The following is a 24,042-nucleotide window of genomic DNA, read 5'->3' as shown; positions in this document are numbered from 1 at the left end:
TTAACCAAGCAAACTTAGAAATAATTGGAGGGTGCTGTTCATTTGTAATGAAACATAGATATTTTGGGGTCATTATTCCCAGAATTGAGAGATAATAATATAACAAATAATTACACAGCATTTATGTCATATTAGGTGTTATAAGTAATATAGAGATGATTTAAAATGTATGGGAGGTTGCATGTAGTTTCTATGAAAGTACTTTATGTAAGGGATTTGGATTTGAGGGATTTGGATATTAGGGATTCATGGATTTGATTTCGATGGGATACTGTATGCAAGCTTCCCCAGATCCAGAGTATCTCCAGATACACTGTACCTCTTCAGAGCTCAAAATACTAATCCCTGATAAGTCTTTTTAAATTGTATGGATTCTATATAGTTGTTATGGAAGAAATTTGCTAATAGAATTTACATTTTATTGGAAGAAACAAAGAAATATAAATTTACAAAAGTAGGGTTTTTTTTACATTCCTGACCTCTGTATACGCATGTGTGTGCCTTCCTAACAATATCCAATAACTCCATACTTTCTCAAACTTACTTTGCCAAAAGTATTTTCTGCTTTGTTTATTTAAAATGTCAAATGATTCCCAAACATTCAAAATAGATTTTATTATTAATATTAAAGATTTATATGTTTTGTTCTGTTTTTTATTTGGGAAAAACTCCAAATTTATAGCAAGTATGCCTCCATTGCTGTATACCCATTTATTTATGTATCCTTATACTAATGTTTTGTTTATATTGGCATCTACTTATATATATATACATATATATATGATGACATCGTACATACTATGTTCATTTATTCACATTTTATGTAAATATTTATCATGTTTAAATTGTTTGTTGGTTTATTTTATTTCATTGACCCATTTAGTGTCTGTTTCACACAAAATAACATTTTTATCCAACAGACTTGAAAACATGTCTTTCAAGATGAAAGGTAATTTCTTATATACCCAATATAGAATTATTACTCAAGAAATAAATTTTAGGGCCAAGACTGCAAATCACTGGTAGAGTCTTTTCTCTGCTATGTAAAAGGTCCCGAATTCAATGTGGAACACCACAGAATCAAATCTAGAGACTGTTGCTGTCTACTCTGCAATTTCAATTGTGATACCTTCAATTCTGCTAATGATATTCTCTGCAGCTATTATTACTATTATTATTATTATTATTATTATTATTCACAATCCAATGAAAGATCATGCTTTCCATGCCATTGACAAATCTCTGTAGTCTCTTCAGTCTCAAACACTTTTCAGAGATCTTTACATATTTCAAGACCAAGTGTTTGTGGAATGGTCCTTAACTCGGTGGGACCTGTGTGCTTGTTCCTTATGAGTGTCTTCTTGCTAACTATTTTATGTGAAGTTCCTATACTTTTTCCTTTTAACTCCTTTCCTGGATTCAGCCTTTTGTCATCTACTGAAATTTAAAAATTGAAATTTATGCCCTGGCGATGTTGAAGCACGCATGGGCAGCCCATATATGGGTGATTCTGTTGAACTTGTCCATATTGGGTTTCATGGTCTAAGTTGATGTCATCTCCTCTAGATATGCATACTATCCTTATTGATTTATCTCCCTTTGGCCTTTCTCTCTTTCTGAGCCATCTTTTAGATGTTTCTAGTTACCTTGAAGCTATGCACATTATATTTTGCCATTCCTGATCTAAAGCTTGATTTGTCTGTTGAATTAATTCCAAAATCTTTAGCATGGAAGCAGTGTTATTACTAACCTGAAATAGATTATCTTCTTTGCACGTAGTGGATCTTCCTTTGTAACTTCATCATATACTACATGGTTTTGTCATGCATTACATCATATAACTTATTCTATATTACATATTATTATTAGCATTTTTCCCTCTTAGAATACCTTAGAACTTAAACTCCTTAAATTTAGACAGTTTCAATTTCTTGATCTTTTTCTTTCACAACTGATTTTGTCAATGCAACAAACCTCAGTAAAGTGTTTTCTGACTTACTCTTTTGGAAATCAACCCAAGACATTTATTTATGTATTTATTTAGTGTGTGTGTATGTCTTCGTGCCACTCTATTATTAAGGGTTTCTGTTGCTGTGAAGAAACACCACAACCACGGCAACTGTTAGAAAGGAAAACATGTATTGGGGACTGACTTTTGGTTCAGCGATTTAGTCCATTATCGTCAAGGCAGGAAGCATGGTGACACACAGGCAGAATTGGTGCTGGAGAGGTTGTTGAGAGTTCTACATCTGGATCTGCACACAGCAGGAAGGGACAGTCAGCCACTGGGCCTGGTTTGAGTTTCTGAAACCTCAAAGCCCACCTCCAGTGGCATACTTCCTCCAAGTTCACACCCATTCCAACAAGGCCATATCTCCTAGTAGTGCCACTCCCTATGATCCTATAGGGGCCAACTTCCTTTGAACCATTGTAATAATATGCACATCTACTGTCCTCAGAGGCTAAATTCGGGTGTTGAGTTTCCTGGAACTTGAGTTATGGACAGTTGTGCTAGGAACCAGACCTGGATCCTCTGGAAAAGCTGTCATTGCTTTTAACTGCCAATTCATCTCTCCAGCCCCAAGCATAATACACTTTTGTGTAGGCAGGGGAAGAATTCCATATATTTAAGATATTTTAATTTGGATGTCTTTATCATAATTTAAGACTAGCCAGCTAATAATCAATATCATCCTTTCATATCATAATTTATGAAAGAATATCTACATAACATATATAAAACTGAAAGCAACTGTTTTCAATTAGGATATGAAAAACATAATTGGTCCTAAATATACAGTATTAAATAAATCATATTTTTCTATTGAAAAATTAGAGAGAACTAAGAAATATGAGACATAAGTAGCAGAGAAATAACACATGAAATTAAAAATGAGTTAAAATCCCTCCCCAAAGTGGTGAGCATATTCTTTTTAAAAAAATAAATTATGTACAAGAATACAAGTTGCAGAATCACTATATCTTGATAGTTTTAAACAGAAGTTAAATAATAGAGAGGTTTCATGCTACAGAATCCTTCTCACTAGATCAATTTTAAAAACCATCTCACTTTTCCTAAGTGAATCTGTGCTATAGATGTATTCAGTGTCTAGTCATGTCATGTTGAGTATATGTGCTCACATGTTTCCTCTTTTATAAGAAAAAAATGATTTACTGAGACATGGTTCCGTGTTTAAACAGAAAATAGTCGGCCTAGATACAGGTCAAATTATAGAATTAAGGATTCTTACCTTCATTCTACATGGGCTGAATATGTTCTGGCTAAAACTATTTTCTTTTCAACAAGTCAACCCACTATAAGCCTTGGAAATTAGGAACAGAATATGAGTCAGGTCAAGTATCATTCATCCTAGAAATTTGAAGCCAGAATATTTTTTCGATGACTCCAAAGTGTTGGCATGGAAAGCCATACCATTTCTGTGTTCTTAGGTTAAACCAAGTCATCGCAAGTATTTTCTTCATGTTGCCCATGATTGTAAAGGAAACTATTGTATTATAGCACATCAAGGCTTCTCTTCACTATGACCATGTCTTCCGTGTCTTAAAACATTCACCTTTCAACATTTTCAGTCATTTCTAAATTTTAACTTCAAACTAAAGCTGGAGAATATTGTTAATATCCCAAAAAAAATTTCTAAGCATGTTCACGAGAATCAGTTTGGAGTAGGATCAAGTTGAATGGCTAATGTTTAGGAATTGGCATGAATTCCCTTAACCACTAGCAATATATTATTTGAGTAGGCGATAGTCAGTGAAGTGGGGATACTAACTGGCAAACTTTCAAGTGCGCAATTGACACTCAGTTTCTTAGCAATAAATGAAGAAAAAATGTTAGTTAGCAAGCTTGTCATGATTTATAATTAGAACATTCTGGGGTTGCCTTTTGTATTATAGCTGCATAGTGTATTATTAAGCAAACTGTAAATATTTATTTCTTACTGGTCTGGCTAATGAAAACAGTCTATCAGTTATTTTTTAAACTTTTATTTTAGGATCGATATGTATTTACCATTATGTATGGGGTCCAGTATTAAAATTCAGTTCACATATATAAAGTAATGATCAAGTTGTGAAGTTAGCATTCCTATATCCTTAAATCTTATTCTTCTTATGTGTTGAGAACCAGCGACAGTTATTGTACGTAACCCAATATTTTCAAATTGGGCATCTCTCATTCATGTCTGGTAGTAGCTTACAGGTGTGCAGGAGCGCAGCTGAACCTCATTCCTGGTTGTGAGTGGAGTTCGTGACGGTTCACATTGTCTCTCATCTCCCATGAGTCATCAGGCCATCTGAACCATGTGTTTCCTCTGCACATAAGCACAAGAAGGCAAATGCAACAACTCCTAAGCGCTCTAAGCTCCTCGACATGCCACATCTGTTAATAATCCGTGCACAATAACAGGCCACGTGATCAAGTCTATATTCTTAGACCATGGACAAGCTCTCTTCCCAGTCTTTGGTCACTCTGTGTATACTGGTAACTGTCTTGCTGTCCTATGAGCAAACCAAGCACACTGATCTTTCAGTAACTTTGTATTTGCTCATCCTCTGTCTATTGCTCTATTTTTTCCAACGCATCAGCAGGGTTTATTTCTTCAAGTCTGACTCAGTTGCATCTCCCCGTTTTCTTAGAGTGTTCATCACACCTTTACATGCCGACATAATTATGAGCGCCTCCAAAAGCAGGCATTGGATCCCTTGGAGGTGTAGCTACAGATGGCTGTGAGCTACAAACATGGATGCCTTGAACTGAATTCAGGTCTTCTGAAAGAACAAGAAGCACTCTTAACTGCTAAACTATCTCTCCAGCCCCTTGATTTTTTTTGTAAAGGCATTACAAAAGAAACAGGGTCCAATATCTAACAGTACAATTCTAGTACTTTATTCTTAAAATATGAATAATCATATATTAATTGTATAGTGATGAGCTTTATTTAGTTTTTGATTTTTTTTTTTTGAGACAGGGTTTCTCTGTAGCTTTGGAGCCTGTCCGGAACTAGCTCTTGTAGACCAGGCTACCCTCAAACTCAGAGATTCTCCTGCCTCTGCCTCTCAAGTGCTGGGATTAATGGTGTGACATTTTTATACATCTGAATACAGTGTTGTGATCATATTCACATCACTCTTTTCTTCTCTCTTCTCCCCTGCACCCTGCTCTCCCTCTTCCCAGTCAGTGGGGTTCCATTCAGGCTTCATCTAACTGTCTCAACTTTTTCAGTATAATCTGATAGATATTAGGTGCTAAAAATTCTTCAGTTAGTCTATTTTACTTTTTCTCCTGTATATATGTGATAAACCTGATTTCAGTTCTTACAAAGAGGTGAGGTAATCCATCTTGAGAAATCTGGCAACTATTTTAAAATATCTGCAATAGCAGCATATTTTTGTTTATATACAATGTGGGGTATGTTCTGTGCTCTAAACATATTAGAATGATTATTATATCAATACCTGAGTGCATGCATAGATCCCTGCATTCAAACCTCAATACCTCCAAAACTGTTTAAGTGGATCCAGTCACCACTGTCACAAAAGCTTACCATTAAAAATAAGCCAATTTTCCATTTGAACTTACTCTTCTTTGAGACAGGTAATAGTTTATCTGTAAAGGTGAACTTAGCTGACACCATCAGCTTATACATTACAGTTTGATCCTTGAAGATATTCAGGAACACTACTGCCAATCACACCATTGAACTGTACCTGGGTCTTTATACAGTACAATGAAGTTTCTAGAACTCAGGTATGATGTAATTAAACTGTCAGATATATTGACATCAGTGCTGAATGTTTCCGCTCGTTCTGATTTAATCTGTAAGACATACTGTCATGAACATGGACTGTTGCCAATAAAAATGCCTCACCTTTCCCAGTTCAACAACAATTTGCATCAGTAATGAAGCATAAAGATGTAATTGGCCCTGCAATTGGTCCGGGTTGTTTTATTTTTTCTGGTAATATTTTATTCATCCCATCTTCATCATGTAGTAAGCATATTAAAATGCAGTAATAAATGAGCTAGAAATATTAAATGCTTTTTTTTCTTTTCTGAAGATAGAAACTTAAAAGTGCACATGGATATGTATGTCTGTATATGTTCACACGTGTGTGCAGAGAGAAGAGAGAAAGAACGGGGAATCTAGTGTCTTGGTTTACCGTTCTGTGACCTTCATTCTTCACTGTGTCTTTTCCGTGCTTAGGATTTCAAAAAGGTTTGTTCTGGCCTGAGACTCCCAGAATCAGAGGCTTTTCTATCCATCCCAGCTTATGAACCCTTCATTCTGGGAATGGCATGCGAACTCATGTCCACCTACAATATAATTCTCTCTTAGCAAATGATCTTTCTGCTTGTGCTTTAAAAACAAGGTTGAAAAAATGCAGGATTATACTCTCAGCTGAAAATCCATGTGTGGCATAGACCAAAGGAAATGAAAAGAATATGTAAATCATTTAATCACTACCTCCCTAGGCGTTTCCAAGTCACACGTGGATCTGCGCTTTCCTTAAGCACAGTCACTAGTTTTGACTTGCATGAACAAGGCCTTGCTTTCAATGGTGTGCTTAACAAATAGAGCTTCCAAAGTATTTTCAGGATTGGGAGTTTAATCATCATGAACAATAACTTTCAAAGAACCGTCAGAATTCTAATTAGTTTGGTTTGCACCTAGGAAAATTTCCCATTACTTAAGATATTGTTTGAGCAGAGACAATGATCCACATGCTATCGACAACAAATTCCCTATTCAAAAATGATAATGCAGTTCTAAGTAACAGAGAGTAAAGAGCAAAGCTCCTGAGTACTCCCTGTCTACTGTCCTTAGAATACTAATGATAGTATTTATTAGTTCATGTACACTGTTTATTCCTTTTATCACATTTGACTTTAGTGTTACCTTATTTTTGTTCATCTTTTTGTTGTTGTTAATTGTAAAAGACTGGAAGCCCCAGTTTCTCTTTCTCTCTTATTGCCTTTATGAAGTAATTCCAATCTACCACATTCTTATTTTGTTTTTGTGCTAAGGAAACGTATTACAAGTGTGTAATGATAATTGTTTTTTTCAAAGGAAGCTTTCACATTTGCCAATGGACTTCAAGAAAGATGTTTTGATGACTTTATGTTAACGAATGAGTACGGATAGTTTTCTTCTCTAAGAATAATAACATAGATAAATTAAGGAAGTGGTTTGTAATGATCAAGTTTGAGGATTTGTTGTTGTTGTTGTTGTTCTGAGCAAACAAAATGAACTTACAGTTGTCTGTAAAACGCTCTTGTGGCCCTCGCCTGTGTTTGCATTTGGCAAGAGTATGACGGCGATTCCTTGTTTCTGTTTCACTAAGGTGAGGAAGATCTTCTGAGTCCTCCCCAAGATACAAGCACAGGATTAGAGGAAGTGATGGAGCAACTCAACAACTCCTTCCCTAGCTCAAGAGGTAAGGACCTAGAGCTCCAAGGGATTCCAACTTGGCCATTCACTTCCATTCTAACTGATGTGTTTCTGTCCATTGGAAGGCAGGGCATGCTGGCAGAATGCTAATTTGGTTTCATCGATAAAACTTTGTTCTCAGACTAGATTTCGGGCGTCGTGTATTTTGAGTTCAAATACCTGTGTGAATGAATTGTTTCTGGAAGGAAGAATTCCACCTTGTACAACATGGTTCACATGTTGGTCCGAAGAGCTAATTATGTGGGATCTTTGATTCAAGAGCAGTTACTGTATGACTTACCCAGATGAGAAAATTAGTGTTCTGTGGCATCTTTGCTGGGGATGTAAGGCTACAGTGTAACAGTAAGGCCCGGAAAATGCCTGGGAAGTGATAGTGATGAGGATTCTGGCTGGCGATCTGCTGTTCTTTGTGTTTGAAAACTGAATCATACCCCATCATTTCAATATAGAGATAATTAGCTCTCCATAGGAAAGGCTATCGGCTTTTTACTTCCTTGCAAAGAAAGGCATTCTTTTTCTCTCTCACATTGACCTTGTACAGTCTTGCACCCCCTACAAAAGCAGGACTTTAGGACACAAATGGTCCCCTGTGCCTGGATTAGCCGCAAATGGCTTACTTCATCCAAAGAGATATTTTACTGCTCTTGTTATGGCTTATTACCTGACACAGTCACTGAACCACCCCCCATCAGCCTGCAAAAACACAGTTAAGGTCACCCGTGCGCTGACAGAAAGAAAGCGCAGAGAAGCAGAAAGGAGAAAGAAGAAAGCCTTGTGGCCAGTGATTAGCACCCCTAATGGGCAGCCTAGGCAGGGAACAGCGGTGGAAAATCTGAGGGCTTTGTTTGTCTCCATAAGGGCAATAAGGAGGGTCTTTTGAGTAGTGTGTTTTCTCTATCTTTTTGTTCAGTGTCAGTTAACAATGGCCATTTCCTAGCTATTTGATGTGTGAGTGAACGCTGTACAGTGCACGTTAAAAGCAATAATGTTCTGGTTGAGCGTTGCTAAGGAACCATCAAGGAAGCTAATTTTAAATGTCTGTACCAGCCATCTTTTGACTGCTGAACACCACTGTTTGATTTTTAATGGATAAAACTCTTCCCTGTCTCTTCCACTAACCCCTTGCCCCATCCCCATCCTAACTCTATTAGGTATCTCCTCTTGTTAGATCTCATGATTTCGAAAGAGAAGATTATATACCAGCCTGGGAGAAATAAAAATGCTTTTGCCTTTGTCATCCTCACTTTGTCCTTCCAGATTTTACTACTATGTAGCAGAGAAAGTGTTGGGCATGCAAAGAAAGAACAAGTTTCTGGTTTTCCAAGAACTCATGGTTCAGTGGGAATGCAGTATTCCAAAGAAGTTCAGACCATGATGCATTCATACAGTTTCTGTAGTGGACATATATTTCACAAGAATGAACTCCTGAAGCATCCTGCTTGGGAGGAAGGAATTAGACTTTTGGAGAGGTTTCTTCTTCAAGGTAGTTAGATGCTTCAGGGCTGGAGGCATCTACGACACGTTTCATCACCCCTTCACCTTTCTCTAAAGACCACAGGCATGTGTTTAGCCCCAGCTTCTTGAACTGGTGACCCGTTTACCTGCTCTGTGAGAGGCTAAGCGCTGTTCTATTAGTTAGCCTGGACATTTCTTCTACATCTAAGCCACAGAATTATAGCAGAGAAGACACAACCACAAGTTCCCTGGCCCAGGTCTACTCTGATCAGCTTGAAAAGGGAATCCTTTGTATTGGACAGCTGCACCCCACGTCTAGAGTCCTCACAGGTAGACTATGTGGAAGACGCTTCCTGAGACATGAAGAATATACCCTCCCTACTGCCATATTTGCAGTTCACATGCCTAAAGTTAACATTTTCTAGTGTGGGTTTGCTCTGCTTCTTTGGGACCTGGAGAAGCTCTGTTCAGCCTACCTGGGTCATGTTATTAAATTAGTACTTAAAGAATACCCTAAATGCTGATTTGAGTGCTCTAATAAGGGAGAAAGGCCTTATCTCAAATTTTTCCCAAGGGCTTGAAAAAAAAAATTAACTCATTCTTGAAAGGCAAACAAAAGCCACTCAATTGTAAGAGAGTAAATAGTTAAAATCTCAGAATATTTAAGTAGATAGGTGTGTGTGTGTGTGTGTGCGCGCGCGCGCGCGTGTGCATGTGCGTGTGTGTGTGTGTGTGTGTGTGTGTTATGAATATATATGGACCTATGACTGGAGGCCAGAGACTGGCCTCAAGTATGTTCCTCTAACTCTTTGCATTTTATTTTTTGAGACAGTTTTGCTGAAGCACACTCACAGTGTTAACTAGATGAGCTGAAGCCCCCTTGGGTCCACCTGTCTGTTCTACTTCCCCCACCACTATACCCAGCTTTTATATGGGTGCTAGGAACCCAAACTCAGGTCTTCATCCAGCAGGTCTTGCACTCACTGAACTGTCTCTCCAGCCCTTTGGCTGGGTTCTCTGTGATGCTATGATCTTAGTATTTTTTTGTTTGCTTCCTGCTAGTTTAAGCATTACTATAGGACCTATGTGGTTGGAATCGTTTATTTGTAACTAAAAATATTTATAACTGGAAAAGCAGTGTGTGTGCGTGTGTATGTGTGCATGTGTGTGCGTATGTGTACACTTACGCTTGTGTTTGGTTTTGTGTGTAAATAGAAACAGCTGAGTTAGGCAGAGACAGCATACCATTAGGTACATATGTTAGGTTGATATTAAGAAGTTCCTGATGATCTTAAATCTGAGAATTAAAGACTCCCCCAACGGAAAAGCTTCACAAGGCTATCCAAGCATCTTTGATACACTGAACAGTGGCCACCAGCCTAGTTTAATTATATATTATGCATGTTTTCATTACAAACTAGGATACCAAAATAAAGTAGGCTGCTTATGTGCTTTTATACAATACATAAATGTAGATATGACAGTTTTGTTTACAGTCACATGTACATACAAATATCAGAAACAAAAATTTTGTTAAGCAGTACATGTAATGTCTTCTGTTTCTCTTTAATTTGCTCAGGAATAAAATATTGGTTACAATCTTCTAAATTGATTTTCTGACCCACTGTTAAAAGTTTTCTTATCTACCTTGTCTCAGATTTCCTTACCCCATATATGTATCTTTCAAAAAATAATTTAAATTTTTTTTTTACCATACAAGGTTTTGCCAAGACTGAGCTAATGTCTCAGAGGACTTGATAGTCTTAGTCTGATTCTTCTGTCCGTGTTCCTAGCATTGTATTTCCAGAAACAAGTAAAGATCTTGGTTGCTCCAGTTACTTCAGACAGCTGTTTCAGTAACTCAAAACAGATGTCAGAGCCAGAGGTCTGACATTTAGTGGAAATGCGTTATTAAAAACCACCTCATGGTTTGCTTTACCCTGCTAGTTAATTTCCAACAGAGGAAAAGCTTTTTGTAGAAAGAAATTAAAATCGTGATAAATATAGAGAGTAAACAAATACGGTGTGCTTTGGATTTACATCTATGTTCCTGCCACACTTGTGCCTCACACCTGGCCCTAAAGGTATCTCATCTTTAGCTTTCATTTCCAAAGTCCTTAGAAGCACAAAGAAGCTAGGTTCCTTGTTCATAACCATTCAGCAAGTTAAATTAGGCCTCTGATATTATCGCAATGGTTTTGCTCTACTGTTATCCAAATGAATAAAGAAAGCATGTTGCTCCACTTAGTCCTAAGCCGTAGCCATCTCTAGTTTGAATATTAGGCATTATAAACTGTAGCACACCCGAAGGCATGGAAGCGTGCACATTTAACTCAGGGATTTTTATCTTTCCTCATTAGTCTTTAGGTATAGTTAGTTGGTCACAATTGGGTGCTCAGTGGACAGTCGTCAATTTCTGTCTGACCTATTTATCTATCTATAATCTGTTCCTCTTTAAGTATGGATAAACATTGAATTATAGCACGATACACACTATCTATGTTAAGACACTCACTGAATCTCCACCATTATTGCGTAGAAACACTACATGAGAAGAACAAGCAATACATACAATTTAAGATTGAGCACTTTAAGCAATTTACATCCATGTATCTCTGACCATTTAGTGGTCTACAAATGTAGATTTCTATATATAAAGTGGGCACATTAATGAAAGAAATGCTTATCTAGTGATATGATATTGGAGTTCCTACTATGGGGTGCTCCTTTAGACAGATAAATAAAATTGTACAAGACAAGCTTAGTGCTTTAGACAATCAAGAAAATAGTCCTCTTTGAGGATTTCTTCTACCTCTGAAATTTCTTGCTTATTGATCTGTTCCACAGAATTTTATCACTAACAGCCCATGGCATCTTTTTCTTTGTTTTAGACCACTGCTGCCCAAATAAGCTCACATATATTCTTTCAGATGCCCCCAGATCAAATAGCTTTGTCAGACCTGCCATCTTTTAATATTCCGATTGTCTGCCATGGCTCTTTTATAGAGGAGAAATATATATATATATATATATATATATATATATATATATATAGGAAAGCCTGAAAATGTAGCACATGTTTAATGAGAACAAGGGCCTGAGTTCAGTCCCCAGCATCAAAATAAATAGATGATATGTAGGTAGTTATGGAGAGAGGGAGAGGGAGAGAGAGAGAGAGAGAGAGAGAGAGAGAATGAAAGTAAGCAAGGCCTAGATAAATAGCTCAGCTTCTTTCCCAGAGAGCCCAGGTTTGATTCCCAGCACCCATATGGTGGCTCATGACCATCTTTAACTCCAGTTTCAGGGGAATCCTGTGCCCTCTTTCTAGACTCAGTGAACACCAGACAGGCATGTAGTCAACAGGCATACATGCGGGGAAAATACCCATGCACATAAAATCAAATATAATTTTCTTTAAATCAGGCCAAAGCATAATGTAGCCCCACCTTTCGCAAGCACCATTGTTTCTTATACAAGCAACAAAGTTTATGGTAAATTATTCACTTACACTGGAGACCAATAAGCTACAATTTCTGGGCCCAGGTTAGCCCCCTACTGTTTGTAGAAATGAAGGTTATTGGGATATAGCCACACCCATTCATTTACATAGTGTCTATGGTTGCCCTAAGAGCAGAGTAGTTGTGACCAAATTGAATAGATGGTACAGTGTCTGTGTGGCTTATATACCCTAAAGTGTTTACTGCCTTGTGCTTTGCAGAGAAAATTTGCTCAGCCCTGCCTTACACTTTTATTTTGTGTCCATTCAGACTCCTGTACACAGCCACAAGCCTCAGGGTGGATCAGCTTTTGGCTCAGCAAAGCTTGGAGATCTATTGCTTTATGCATTTCTGTCTGTACACCAGAGAGCCTGTTTGTTCAGTATTTAAAGTATAACCATTTGAATCACATTTGACTAGTAATAAAATAGAAACCCTAAAATGGCTATCAACCTTAAGTCCTTACCGTTAGAACATTTTAAGCCACCAGTGACCTAAGAAAGCTGAAGGTAAAGGCGCCTCGCAAACAATAGTTTCTCCCCATTCTTTCTCTGAAACTATGAGTTCTAGTCAGTAATCTCAAGTTCTTGTTGCCTCTGGAAACCAGACTTCTCCAGACCTGACCAAGCCCCTGATTTGTAGCTAGGACCGCCCCGGCACACTTCCCTTTTCTCTTGATTCATTTCCTGATAACAACCACATTGTCAGATGTACACCTTAACCGAAGAGCAAAGAAACTTTCTGAAGCACATGTGCATGAAATAAAGTGTGCAAATAGGCATTTGCACTTATTTACTGTCAAGACCATGTTAAAATGTCCCAACCCTATAGTTTGTATTTTTTCAGTGAGGAACTATCTTTAGGACCAGAGAAACCACTGAAGTTAGGTCTAGAAAAAGGACCTTTTCTTTTGTAGATTATTTGTGAGGCTATGGGAAACCAAGTGACAAGAGATGATTTGAAGAGAAACTAAAGTTACATAAAATAGGACTTCTGAAAAGTACCCAGGACAGATCAAATATCAATTGCTTCATTATTTTCAGCAGTAGCTGGTTGACAGTCACCCGAGTGTGTCTCCATGTAGCATTAATAAAGATCTGTAATCTTGGTTACTCAAGAAATCACATTCTGAGTTTAAATCATAGTTTTGGCACAACACTGTCCTTGCCAAAGTTAAAGGTAATCAAAGTTCCAGGCCAGCACATAGTGTTAGCTCTTGGAATCCGACCTCTAGAGCAGCAGATCTCAACCTGTGGGTCATGATCCCTTTGGGGTCACATATCAGATATTTACATTATAATTCATAACAGTAGCAAAATTACAGTTATGAAGTAGCAACAAGATAGTTGTGCGGTTGGGGTCAGCATGTGAAGAATTGTACTAAAAGGTCAGAGCATTAGGAAGGTTGAGAACCACTGCTCTAAAGGATAGCATTCATACTCATAATACAGAAAAGACCTTGGCCATGGCCTTGCTGATACCATAATGTTCAAGTTTGCTCCTCTGCTGCTGTGAAAAAAAAAACACTCACAGCACCTTGGGTGAGGAAAGGGTTTATTTCATCTTACACTTTAGTGTCTATCATTAAGGGACACCATCACAGAAATATAGAGGCAGGAACTGAAGCAGAAACCACGGAGGGACACTGCTCAATGGCTTTCTACCGAGTCCACGTTCATTGTATTGTTTCTTATACACCTCAGACTCACATGCCTTGGGATGGTACCACCTACAGTGAGCTAGCCCCACCTGCATTAGTTATCAATCAATAAAATGCCCCCATAAACCTGCTGGCAAGCCAATCTTATTGGCGATTCCTCTTCCATGGTATTTCAGATTGACAATCAAGACTGATTCAGTTTCATCAGCATTGACAAAATGCCAGCAGCACCCACGTATAATACAAAAGACCGAGGACAGAGTGGCGGCTGAGATGGGGGCCCTCTCCTTCATAAGCCCACAGCCTGATAAAAGAGAATTAATTCTGTCACAGGACAATAGAGCTCTGAACTAAAAGAATTCATTTTAAATTTTTTTTAAAGAAATCTTGTTATAGACTCCAAAAGGAAGAGTAATTCATAGTAGGTTTATTTGAGCACAAAGTATGAAATGATGGTCACCTCCCCTTCCTGTCTTCTGTGTGAGTTTGCGTCTGGTAACACACACTGCTGTACACATTTTTCCTCTTGCCCCTGGCTTGAGGAAGAGCATGAAAGCATAGTATTACATGGTCAAATCCCAAATAATCTCTGACTCCCCCCCCCCACTTAGTCAAATTCAGAAGGAAGAAAAGAAGGAAGAGAAGGAGGGAGTGAAGAAATGTCACATCTTACACATACATCAGAAGTTTGAATCCTCAAATATGAGTTATAAAGGTGCCCTTTGCAGCTCTGTATCTACATTCTAAAGTAGTGTTTCTGGAATCGTTTTGGAGGCACTGAGCATGGAGAGTTGGAGAGAAAGATAATGTTGGATAGGATCTTGCACAACTATTGGTTTTATCTCCTCAAAATGTGGAAATTTCATGTAAGCCTGTGTGAAGAACTGTCCCACAGCTAAAATCAAAAGCCACTGGGCTTTTGAACATCCTGGAGGCATAAAATGGCATGCCCAATTATGAATATTATCGTAGAATAGTTTCTGAACAGACTATCATTTCAAAACAGTAGGCTTAATTACATGCATGAAGTTCTATAAAACAGCTACAGTCTTTAGCCATTGATGCTAAATGTTCCTGATACTTGTTGAATTAAGAGGAAGAGGCGTGAATGCTCATTTTCAGATCTCATTCTGTTGTTTGTCCCTTAGTGGGACTTACCCCTTTCTCTCATCTTTTCTTTTTATTCCTCACCACGCACTCCGTCACGGACTTGCTCAGCTTCAAGGATCTAGAACAAATTATTCCTAAGAGGACAGAGTCCATGTCCTCTGTGGGGCTCTGCTTTGACTCACAATAAACAACTTTTGATGTTTTAATGCATTGATTGTCAAGTCAAATGTGAAGAGATTATGAGATTGGTGAATACCAAGCTTGAGATTCTATTACAGTCACCCTTGAAAACAATGCCTCCATTTGTCAAATTTCTATTCTGTGTGATTTTCCTCCAGTTTAATGTGTGAAATTTATGGATACTATAAATGATGTCTTTTGGGTCTTGTTATCTGTTTATACTGACTTTAAGTGTACGCAAAGGTTATTTGATTAGATGTGTTTGTGGAATTTTTGTTTCCCTTTCTTTTTTTTCCTAGAAGGGAATAAATGAATTGTCACCTCAATATCTGTTTGGTAAAAGAAGCAAATTGGAATGAAACTGTATATTTATGCGTGTTTTATTTTTCCTTTCTGATATCTCTGCCTCTTCCTCTCTCTATTATTAAAGGAAGAAATGCCCCTGGAAAGCCAATGAGAGAGGTCAGTGAGACTTGGGCTCACAGCCATGGCTTCTGTCTGTCTCATCCTGCTTTCTGTGTCTGGCCTTTGTGTAAGAACTGTGTGTGTGCACGCGCATGTGTGTATTATACATTCTTTCATCTGAAGATGGGCGTCGCCTCTCCACTTGCAGCACATGAGGAGCCCATTGTCGTTGTCATCTACATGACGACAGCAGGGGTTGGGGGGAAAGGGGTCTCTGGAACATAGCACCTTTCTAGTCCCAAGCTTGAAACTTTGCAGTTCATAGCTGCTGCCATCTGCAACACAAACAGAGTTTTCAAAATAAGTTTTACCTTGAACACGGTTGATGAGTCATAAAGCTTCTTTCCACTTCCAGGACCTGAGCATTTTCTGCCAGAGTCTTTGGTTTTTATTCTTCTGAGATGACCTCCTTTTATTTATTTATTTATTTATTTATTTATTTTTGGTTCGATTTTCTTCTTCTTTCCTTCGTTCCTACACTCCTTCATTTCCATTTTAGCTAAGTTTTTTTTCCCCAGCATGCATTGTGTGCCAAGCACTGTTGTAGGCATTCGCCATTTATTTTTGCGTCACATAATCTTCATGACAAACACGAAGGTAGGTACTCTTTTTCACACTTAAGGTAACTGAATCAAGGAGTGGGGAAGCGAAGTGTCCAGGGTGGCAGAGCCAAGGATGGAGTCCAGGAAGCCTGACTTGAGTGCCACATTCGTTGCCCCAGTAGTTGAAAGGCTTACATCGTCTCAACATGTCCTTTAGAAGACTCTTTGTGTTTGTCATTTGGAACCAAACAGAATAGTAACCTATTGGGGTTAAAAAAAAGTAAATGTTAGGGTTTTGATGTGTGTTTTAAATACCCTTTTAAGGACTGGCATGAGTAGGTGCAGCATTAACACTGAATACACTTTGGGTTTTTTATAATGAAAGCTGCTTCTTCATTACCTGAATATTGACTTACCTACTCAAGTGATTGTTGGGTGACCAAGTGCTAAGTGTCAGCCCAAGTGGAATAAGATTGCCCTGCCAAAGAGTTTAAGAGCTTAATATGTAGGAAGGGGGCAGGCAAGCTCTCCCAAGAGCTGCCGCTGTGTGTATATGCTGGTATGTGACACCGGTTTATGCTGATCTGAGATAGAAGTTAGTTCTTACATATGAGTTGGATCCTTAGCACAGAAAGAAGGCTTGTCTAAGTGGCCACTGATACATTTAAACGTAAGTAGTCACGGGGCTGGAGAAATGGCTCAGTAGTGAAATGCACATATTTCTCTTGTAGAGAACCTACGTTCAGTTCTCAGCACTCATGCTGGGAGACTCACAACCACCTGTAACTCCACCTCCAGGGAAACCAATTGGCCTCTGTGCACATATGCACAACCCCCCTCACAAGTACACACAGTTGAAAGCAGTAGAAAATAATATAAAGCATGTTTAAAACCTAAGTAGTTATACTAAAAATTCTGCCAAGACCCTGCTATGCAATTATAATAAATGTAATGATTCTTGGGGTGTCAACACTGATGTCCCTGAAGACGGTGGAAGTTCTAGGGAGGGAACACTAGCCTGGAGGAGAAGCTTAAAAAACTTGAATCAGCGATGCATTGAACACTCCCGACTCACGTACTTACTGTGAGAGACTTTTTGGCCGATTCTAGTGGTAAGTGCCCACCTTAACTTTTCACATTTTTTGTGGACAAGAAATGCGTAATAATTTTAAGATCCCTGAACATGTTTTATTCGTGAATAAATATTTTTACAGTCCCACAGATTGAATTGAATCAGTGACTACTACCTGAGAGTCCCAGTAGTCAGATAAGTTCCCAGACATCACAGAATCACAACCATAATGATGTCGATAAGGCTATGAAAATACCCTGAACTCACACTTGGCCAATTTTTTTTTTAAGATGAAATTATGGAGGGGAAAAGATAAGCCCATTTTGCCACAGTATTCTGGCTTTGCTTTGGCCAATTGAATGCTAACCATTTGTTTGGGAATTGAATTTAAAAAAAAAAATAGAGTGCCAGATTGCTATTGAGGTCTTGGATCTCTGCCAGAAAGTCTCAATTCCAATCACCGTGGAAAACAACTCCCTTAGGCAGTGGTGCCATGTGAGACTAAATGTGCTGCAATGACTGCCAACTTGGAAAAACATAAAACTATCCTAATGTTCCGCTCATGGTGCCTTTGTGTTCAATAATCCCTGCTTAATAATGGATTAAATTGATACTTTCTATAGATACATTTTTTTGTCAAGTTGTGTCCAAAGCCCAATGCTGTTCCTTGAATCCTAGCTACTTTTGACCTCTTGTGTTTATAGTATAATATTTGAATAATGTTTTTAGATTTTTGTCAGGTAAAGTTGATGACCTCGCTAATGCTCTTCCTTACACAAAAGGATAATAGAACCATGATGCATACAAATCTGTGTCCTCTATCCCTATTTTATCCCTCCAATGGATGAAAGTTTTTTGGGGGGCTGTATTTTATCAAAACTAATGAACTTGGTTTTCTTTTGTTTGTTTTAATATCCAAAACAAGCTTCCATAAAAATAGAATCATTATTCTGGTAAAATGGGTATTTATAAATTATATTACTCAGTATGTAATACCAAACATATGATGTAAATATAGCAAGCCACCTATAAAAACTTTATTTTATATAGCATAAGAATGATCATAAAGTATCTTACCAACACTAAACAGTCTAAACAGGTTAATACCACCAACATTTTATGATAGTGTATGTAGTATATTAACAATTATGAGCCTCTATTTCTGCTGGCAATGTTTGGAATAACAGAAACCCACTAGAACTAGTATTTAAGGATAGGCAAGTGTTTTTTCCAGGTAGTAACCAAACACCATTTTGAATACTAGAAGTACCCCTTGGGAATGTATTCTATTATTACGTTAATTTATTTTACTATCTTTTGAACTGTAGTATATAAACCCTAGCCAGCAGTCTTAAAAGGTTAGTTTTGATTTTCCATAAATTAATAGGAAAAGCCAAAGTATTCCCTGCTCCGTTTATATTTTAAAATATATTATCTATCTATTAGGTAGTATCCTAGGGTCAGATATGTGTCATAAGATAAAGTTGGAATTATATTCACTGTCAGGTTTTAAGGCTATTTTACTGGCTTTGTTAAGATTGCTAATAATTCAAGAATTGCATTTACTCCATCGACTTTGAAGTGTGTGAATAATTGTGAAGATGCCCCAGGGATACTGTGCCGTGAAAAGTAGACACAGGAGACTCCCTCCAACCTATGACTTTGACTTGTATATTTGCATTCTGAGATCCACAGAATAACAAGGGGCTCCACTATGTCTTCTTGAGCTTGTGTTCTTATTTTTCGTTTGTTGGTTTTTCGTTAAACACAGGATTTCATTGTGTAACCCACATTGGCCTTGAATTTGACATCCTCTTCCTTGAGTACTGGGATTATAGACATGCACTAGTATACCTGGCTTTCCTATGTTATTATATAATATATATTCTGATATACATATGAGAATAGAAAGTGAAAGATGAGTCCAGGTTTATTTTTACACCAGAACATTGGCCCACTTTATGAATAGTGCATATGCTCTGTTAAACGTTTTTATATTTGAAGTCTCAAACAAAATCCCAAGTAAATTTTTAAACATAATTAGCTTTCAGTTAAAAAAATTCTTTGCACAAATAAAACTGAGAGAGATTTACAAACTTACCCACCTTGATATAAATATCTGAGTGGCATTAAACATTTACTAAATCTCGAATCAATCTGGTGCCATCACTGTATAAGTGCTTGCCCATGAATCCACTTCTACTTCTCCAATATTTTGTTTTAAAAAGGTATGTCTTTATTGGAATAAATATAACAGAATACATGCTCTGTTCTGTCTTTGACTTTTATTGGGATTTTAGCAATTCTGAGACTCTGTTAAGTTGATACATGATAAGGTAGTAATGGCCTAATAAAACATCTCATTTCCAAAGACAGTACTTGAAGAAGAGAATGACTTACCAAGGTTGAAGAATTAAAATTAGACTCATAAAATATGGGACATATAAAAGAGAGAGGAAGCTGTAAAGTATAGCTCAGATTATCTTATTCTAGATGTTAGTTTTGCTAGAGTACCCACAGACATTAAGCTCTTGATTCCATGTTGGGGGATTAATGCCAGGTCATGCCACATTGTTATGAAAAGGTTATTTTGATAGTTAACCCTCATTGAGTGGGCAAGCAAAGATGGATTCGCAGGATCCCCAAATCTTTGCACTACACATAGGTCATATTATAATTAGGCTGCAGAGTAATTTGGAATGTAAAGTGGTTTTTGTTCTGAAGCTTTCTAATTCAAATGTGAATGGTGCACAAAAAGGTCAAATCGAGAGTTTATTTTTCAACCAAAGTAAAAGCGGAAAGAAAATGGTCTTATCCACTATAGTATGGCTATTATTCCCAGCTTGAAGTAGCCAGTAAATGAAGATTTTGTGTGGTTGTCAGGGTGCCTATGGTGGTAATGGTGATGTAGTATGGAAAGTGGTAGTGGTTTGATAGTAAAAATGTAGTATATACAGCAGAATAAATATAATTATAATAAATACAACAAAGTGAGAAAGAAACCATTACAAAATGTTCTTTGTAGTAAGAGCCTTGTGCTTGTTTATGAAGTTTCTTTGAGATGAGTTGGGAAGTTGAAATTGGGAAGTTAAATGCAATGCTTCACTTTTTTTTCATCAAATGACACCAGTTAGGCTGATCCAGCAATAAGCTGATACTAACACCATGTAATGCTTCATTAACAAGGCTTTGCTTCTTCCTGAACATGGGTGGAAAATGGAACTGTGTGTGTATAACTTCAATGCAGCTTCTGTGTTGTCTTTACCCTGAAATGGGAATGACTCCCCATAATGGCAATCAGGGGACCAATACCTGAGCCCTCTGTAAAGTCGTTCTTTCTGTTTGTTTTCCAGGACACAATGTAGGAAGCCTGTTCCACATGGCAGATGATTTGGGCAGAGCGATGGAGTCCTTAGTTTCAGTCATGACAGATGAAGAAGGAGCAGAATAAATGTTTTACAACTCCTGATTCCCGCATGGTTTTTATAATATTCGTACAACAAAGAGGATTAGACAGTAAGAGTTTACAAGAAATAAAATCTATATTTTTGTGAAGGGTAGTGGTACTATACTGTAGATTTCAGTAGTTTCTAAGTCTGTTATTGTTTTGTTAACAATGGCAGGTTTTACACGTCTATGCAATTGTACAAAAAAGTTAAAAGAAAACTACATGTAAAATCTTGATAGCTAAATAACTTGCCATTTCTTTATATGGAACGCATTTTGGGTTGTTTAAAAATTTATAACAGTTATAAAGAAAGATTGTAAACTAAAGTGTACTTTATAAAAAATGTTGTTTATAAAACCCCTAAACACACACACGCGCGCACACACGCACACACACACATACACACACACACACACACACTCACACAATGAGGCAGCACATTGTTTTGCATTATTTTAGCGTGGTATTCACATGGAATTCATGATTTCTTTTCTTGCATATTAAAGATAGGATTTCCTCTAACACCACCAAATGCCTGCTTCATATTGCTCTGTTGAGAATTGTTGGCTGAGTGGGGCTGGCTATGGGCTTTCATTTTATACATCTATATGTCTAAAAGTATAAAAAATACTATAGGTGTATAGATAAATAGATATGAAATTTCTTCTTCAAATGTTCTTGCCACTTCCTAATGGAAATAAATTGCTTCTAATCATCTGGGTTTATCTGCTTGGACAAGAGTGAATTTTCCCTGGGGCCTGAAGCCCGGAGAACACTACCATACTAAAATATTGTCGAGGGCTCCAGATGTTTCTAGTTTTAAACCTTCCACTGACAACTAGGCTTCGATTTTTTTTTTTCAGGAACATGTGAATGAATACACAGGACTCACTGTATCAGAGTAATCTGTTGTTTGATATATTCAGCTTCCTGCTGCTGGCTATGCCATGGTTTATATTTAATGATGTTTCTGCAAAAGAGCATCAGAAGGCATTTTTTCACTCCTGGGCAATAGGAGGAAGATGGTAGGGGCTGAGTGTTGTGACTCCTCAGTCAATCCCAGCGAGGGAGCAGCTATTCTGTAAAAGAGTGGGATGACTATTCACCACTCTACATACAAACATCTCTATAACCACAACGAAATTGTTCTGCCCTCTTCTTACACTCAAACTGAAGTGGGTAGTGTTGTTGTTGTTGTTGTTGCTGTTGCTGTGGCTGTTGTTGATTTTTAGATTTTAGATGTTGTTTTTTTCATTGTGATGAGGTTTTTTTTTTAATGCTGCAAGACTTAAGATTAGTGGTAAGAAAGTAACCCAATCACATGGTGACCCTGGTGAATGTCAATCCAGAAGTCCATGAACTGCATTTGTCTCCTTTGCATTGGTTTCCCTGCAAGTAATTCCATACAGGACTGTGAGTGGGAAGGCACAAGCTGATAGTTTCAAGAACAAAAGCCTCTCCAAACCCTCTGGTAAATCGGACAGGCTAAATTATAAACAAATGCAGATCATTGAAAAAAGAGGAGAAAAAGTGAAGGCGAAAGCTAAGGACTGGTAGGAAAAGCTTTACTTCCTCTTTCACACCATTGTATTACTACATCATTTACAAATCATCCTTTGACTAGAAATCACTGTCCTATTATTTTGCAGATCTGTTACCTCTAACTTTCAGTGTAATTAACTTTTAGAGAGTGGATTTTGTACATTATTAATTGTAATTAACATCAAACACAGCTTCTCATGCTATTTCTACCTCACTTTGCTTTTGGGGTGTTCCTGGGAATTGTGCACACCTGATTTCACAGCTTCACCAATTGTCTGTCGTGTGGGCACCATTCTCTCTTTTTCTTTTATAATTTCCAAAAGAAAACCCAAAGCTCTAAGGTAAAAAATAATTGAGATTTGGTTTTAGTCTTGCATTATTTTTCTCTTTTATGTGATGCCGGACATTTTCTTTACCCAAGGGTTTATCTAAGATGTAAAACAAGGGGTTACTTTACATCCTACTAAGAAGTTTTAAGTTTCATTCTAAAATCAGAGGTAGATAGAGTGCATAATTTTGTTTTAATCTTTTTGTTTTATCTTTTAGATATTAGTTCTGGAGTGAATCTATCAAAATATTTGAACAAAAACTGAGAGCTTTATTGCTGAGTTTAAGCATAATTTGGACATCATTTCATGTTCTTTATAACCATCAAGTATTAAACTGTAAATCATAATCAATGTAACTGAAGCATAAACATCACATGGCATGTATCACCATTGTTTCCAGGTACTGGATTCTTACTTGAGTCTCATGATATATTGTGTCTGGACACCAACACTGTAACATTTACTAATTATTTTTTTAAACTTCAGTTTTACTTCATTTTCACAACATATCAGACTTCACCAAATATATGCCTTACTATTGTATTATATTACTGCTTTACTGTGTATCTCAATAAAGCACGCAGTTATGTTTCAAAACCTGTTGGTTGGACTGTAGTGGTTTGATTTTTCTTTTTAGTTACTTCAATTCTCTTTCTGTGCTTTTTGTCTTCTGAGGTGGGGGGAATCCCACTGTGCTACCTGGGCTGGACTTGAACTCATGGGTTAGTGATCCATCCTGCCTTAGCTACTGAGATTGCTGGGACTACAAGCTCATGCCCTAATTTATTTGGCTTTTTTTCCCATTTCTTAAGTTATTTAAATAACTTTTTTCATTTATTTTGCATACAGACCACAAGTTTTCCCTCCCTCCTCTCCTCCCATTCCCCCTTCCCCCAGATCCTATCTATTCCCCTCCCCATCTACTCCCCCTCCATTTCCTTTCAGAAGGGCTGGCCTCCCATGGGTTTGAACAAAGCCTGGCACATCAAGTTGAGGCAAAACCAAGCTCCTCCCCTTGAGTCAAGGCTGGGTAAGGTAATCCAGCATGGGAAAGAGGTTTCCAAAAGGCAGCTAAGTGCCAGAGACAGGTCCTCATCTCACTGCTAGGAGTCTTACAGACAGACCAAGCTATACAACTGTCCACACACATGTAGAGAGCCTAGGTTAGTCCCATGTCAGCTTCCTAATTGTTGGTCCAGAGTTCATGAACTACCACGAGATTTGTTTTATTTCTAAACATGTAACACATCAATGTGTCTGAAAACTCTTAAGA

The 24,042-nt window shown here is 37.6% G+C and overlaps 1 protein-coding gene across 10 annotated transcripts in view; it reads left to right on the top strand.

Moving 5' to 3' along the window:
- Positions 1-23,366, top strand: part of Dmd (dystrophin) — a 2,257,783-nt gene extending 2,234,417 nt beyond the window's left edge. For 8 of the 10 annotated variants that reach the window (XM_085684598.2, XM_085684595.2, XM_087902601.1 and 5 more), the window contains 2 exons: positions 7,363-7,455; positions 20,804-23,366. In XM_085684598.2, the coding sequence (XP_085540724.2) occupies positions 7,363-7,455; positions 20,804-20,901 (191 nt within the window). In that variant the 3' untranslated portion in view covers positions 20,902-23,366. Of the gene's footprint in view, positions 1-7,362; positions 7,456-15,801; positions 15,834-20,803 lie in introns of all 10 variants that reach the window. The other 2 variants (XM_048449760.3, XM_048449758.3) reach the window with 1 other exon arrangement.
- Positions 23,367-24,042: the final 676 nt, after the last annotated feature.

This window comes from Myodes glareolus, chromosome X (genome assembly GCF_982192425.1).
Source record: "Myodes glareolus chromosome X, mMyoGla1.1, whole genome shotgun sequence".
NCBI classification, from domain to species: Eukaryota; Metazoa; Chordata; class Mammalia; order Rodentia; family Cricetidae; genus Myodes; species Myodes glareolus.
Note: the sequence above shows the minus strand (reverse complement) of the source record. Positions and strands in the feature narration are given on the sequence as shown.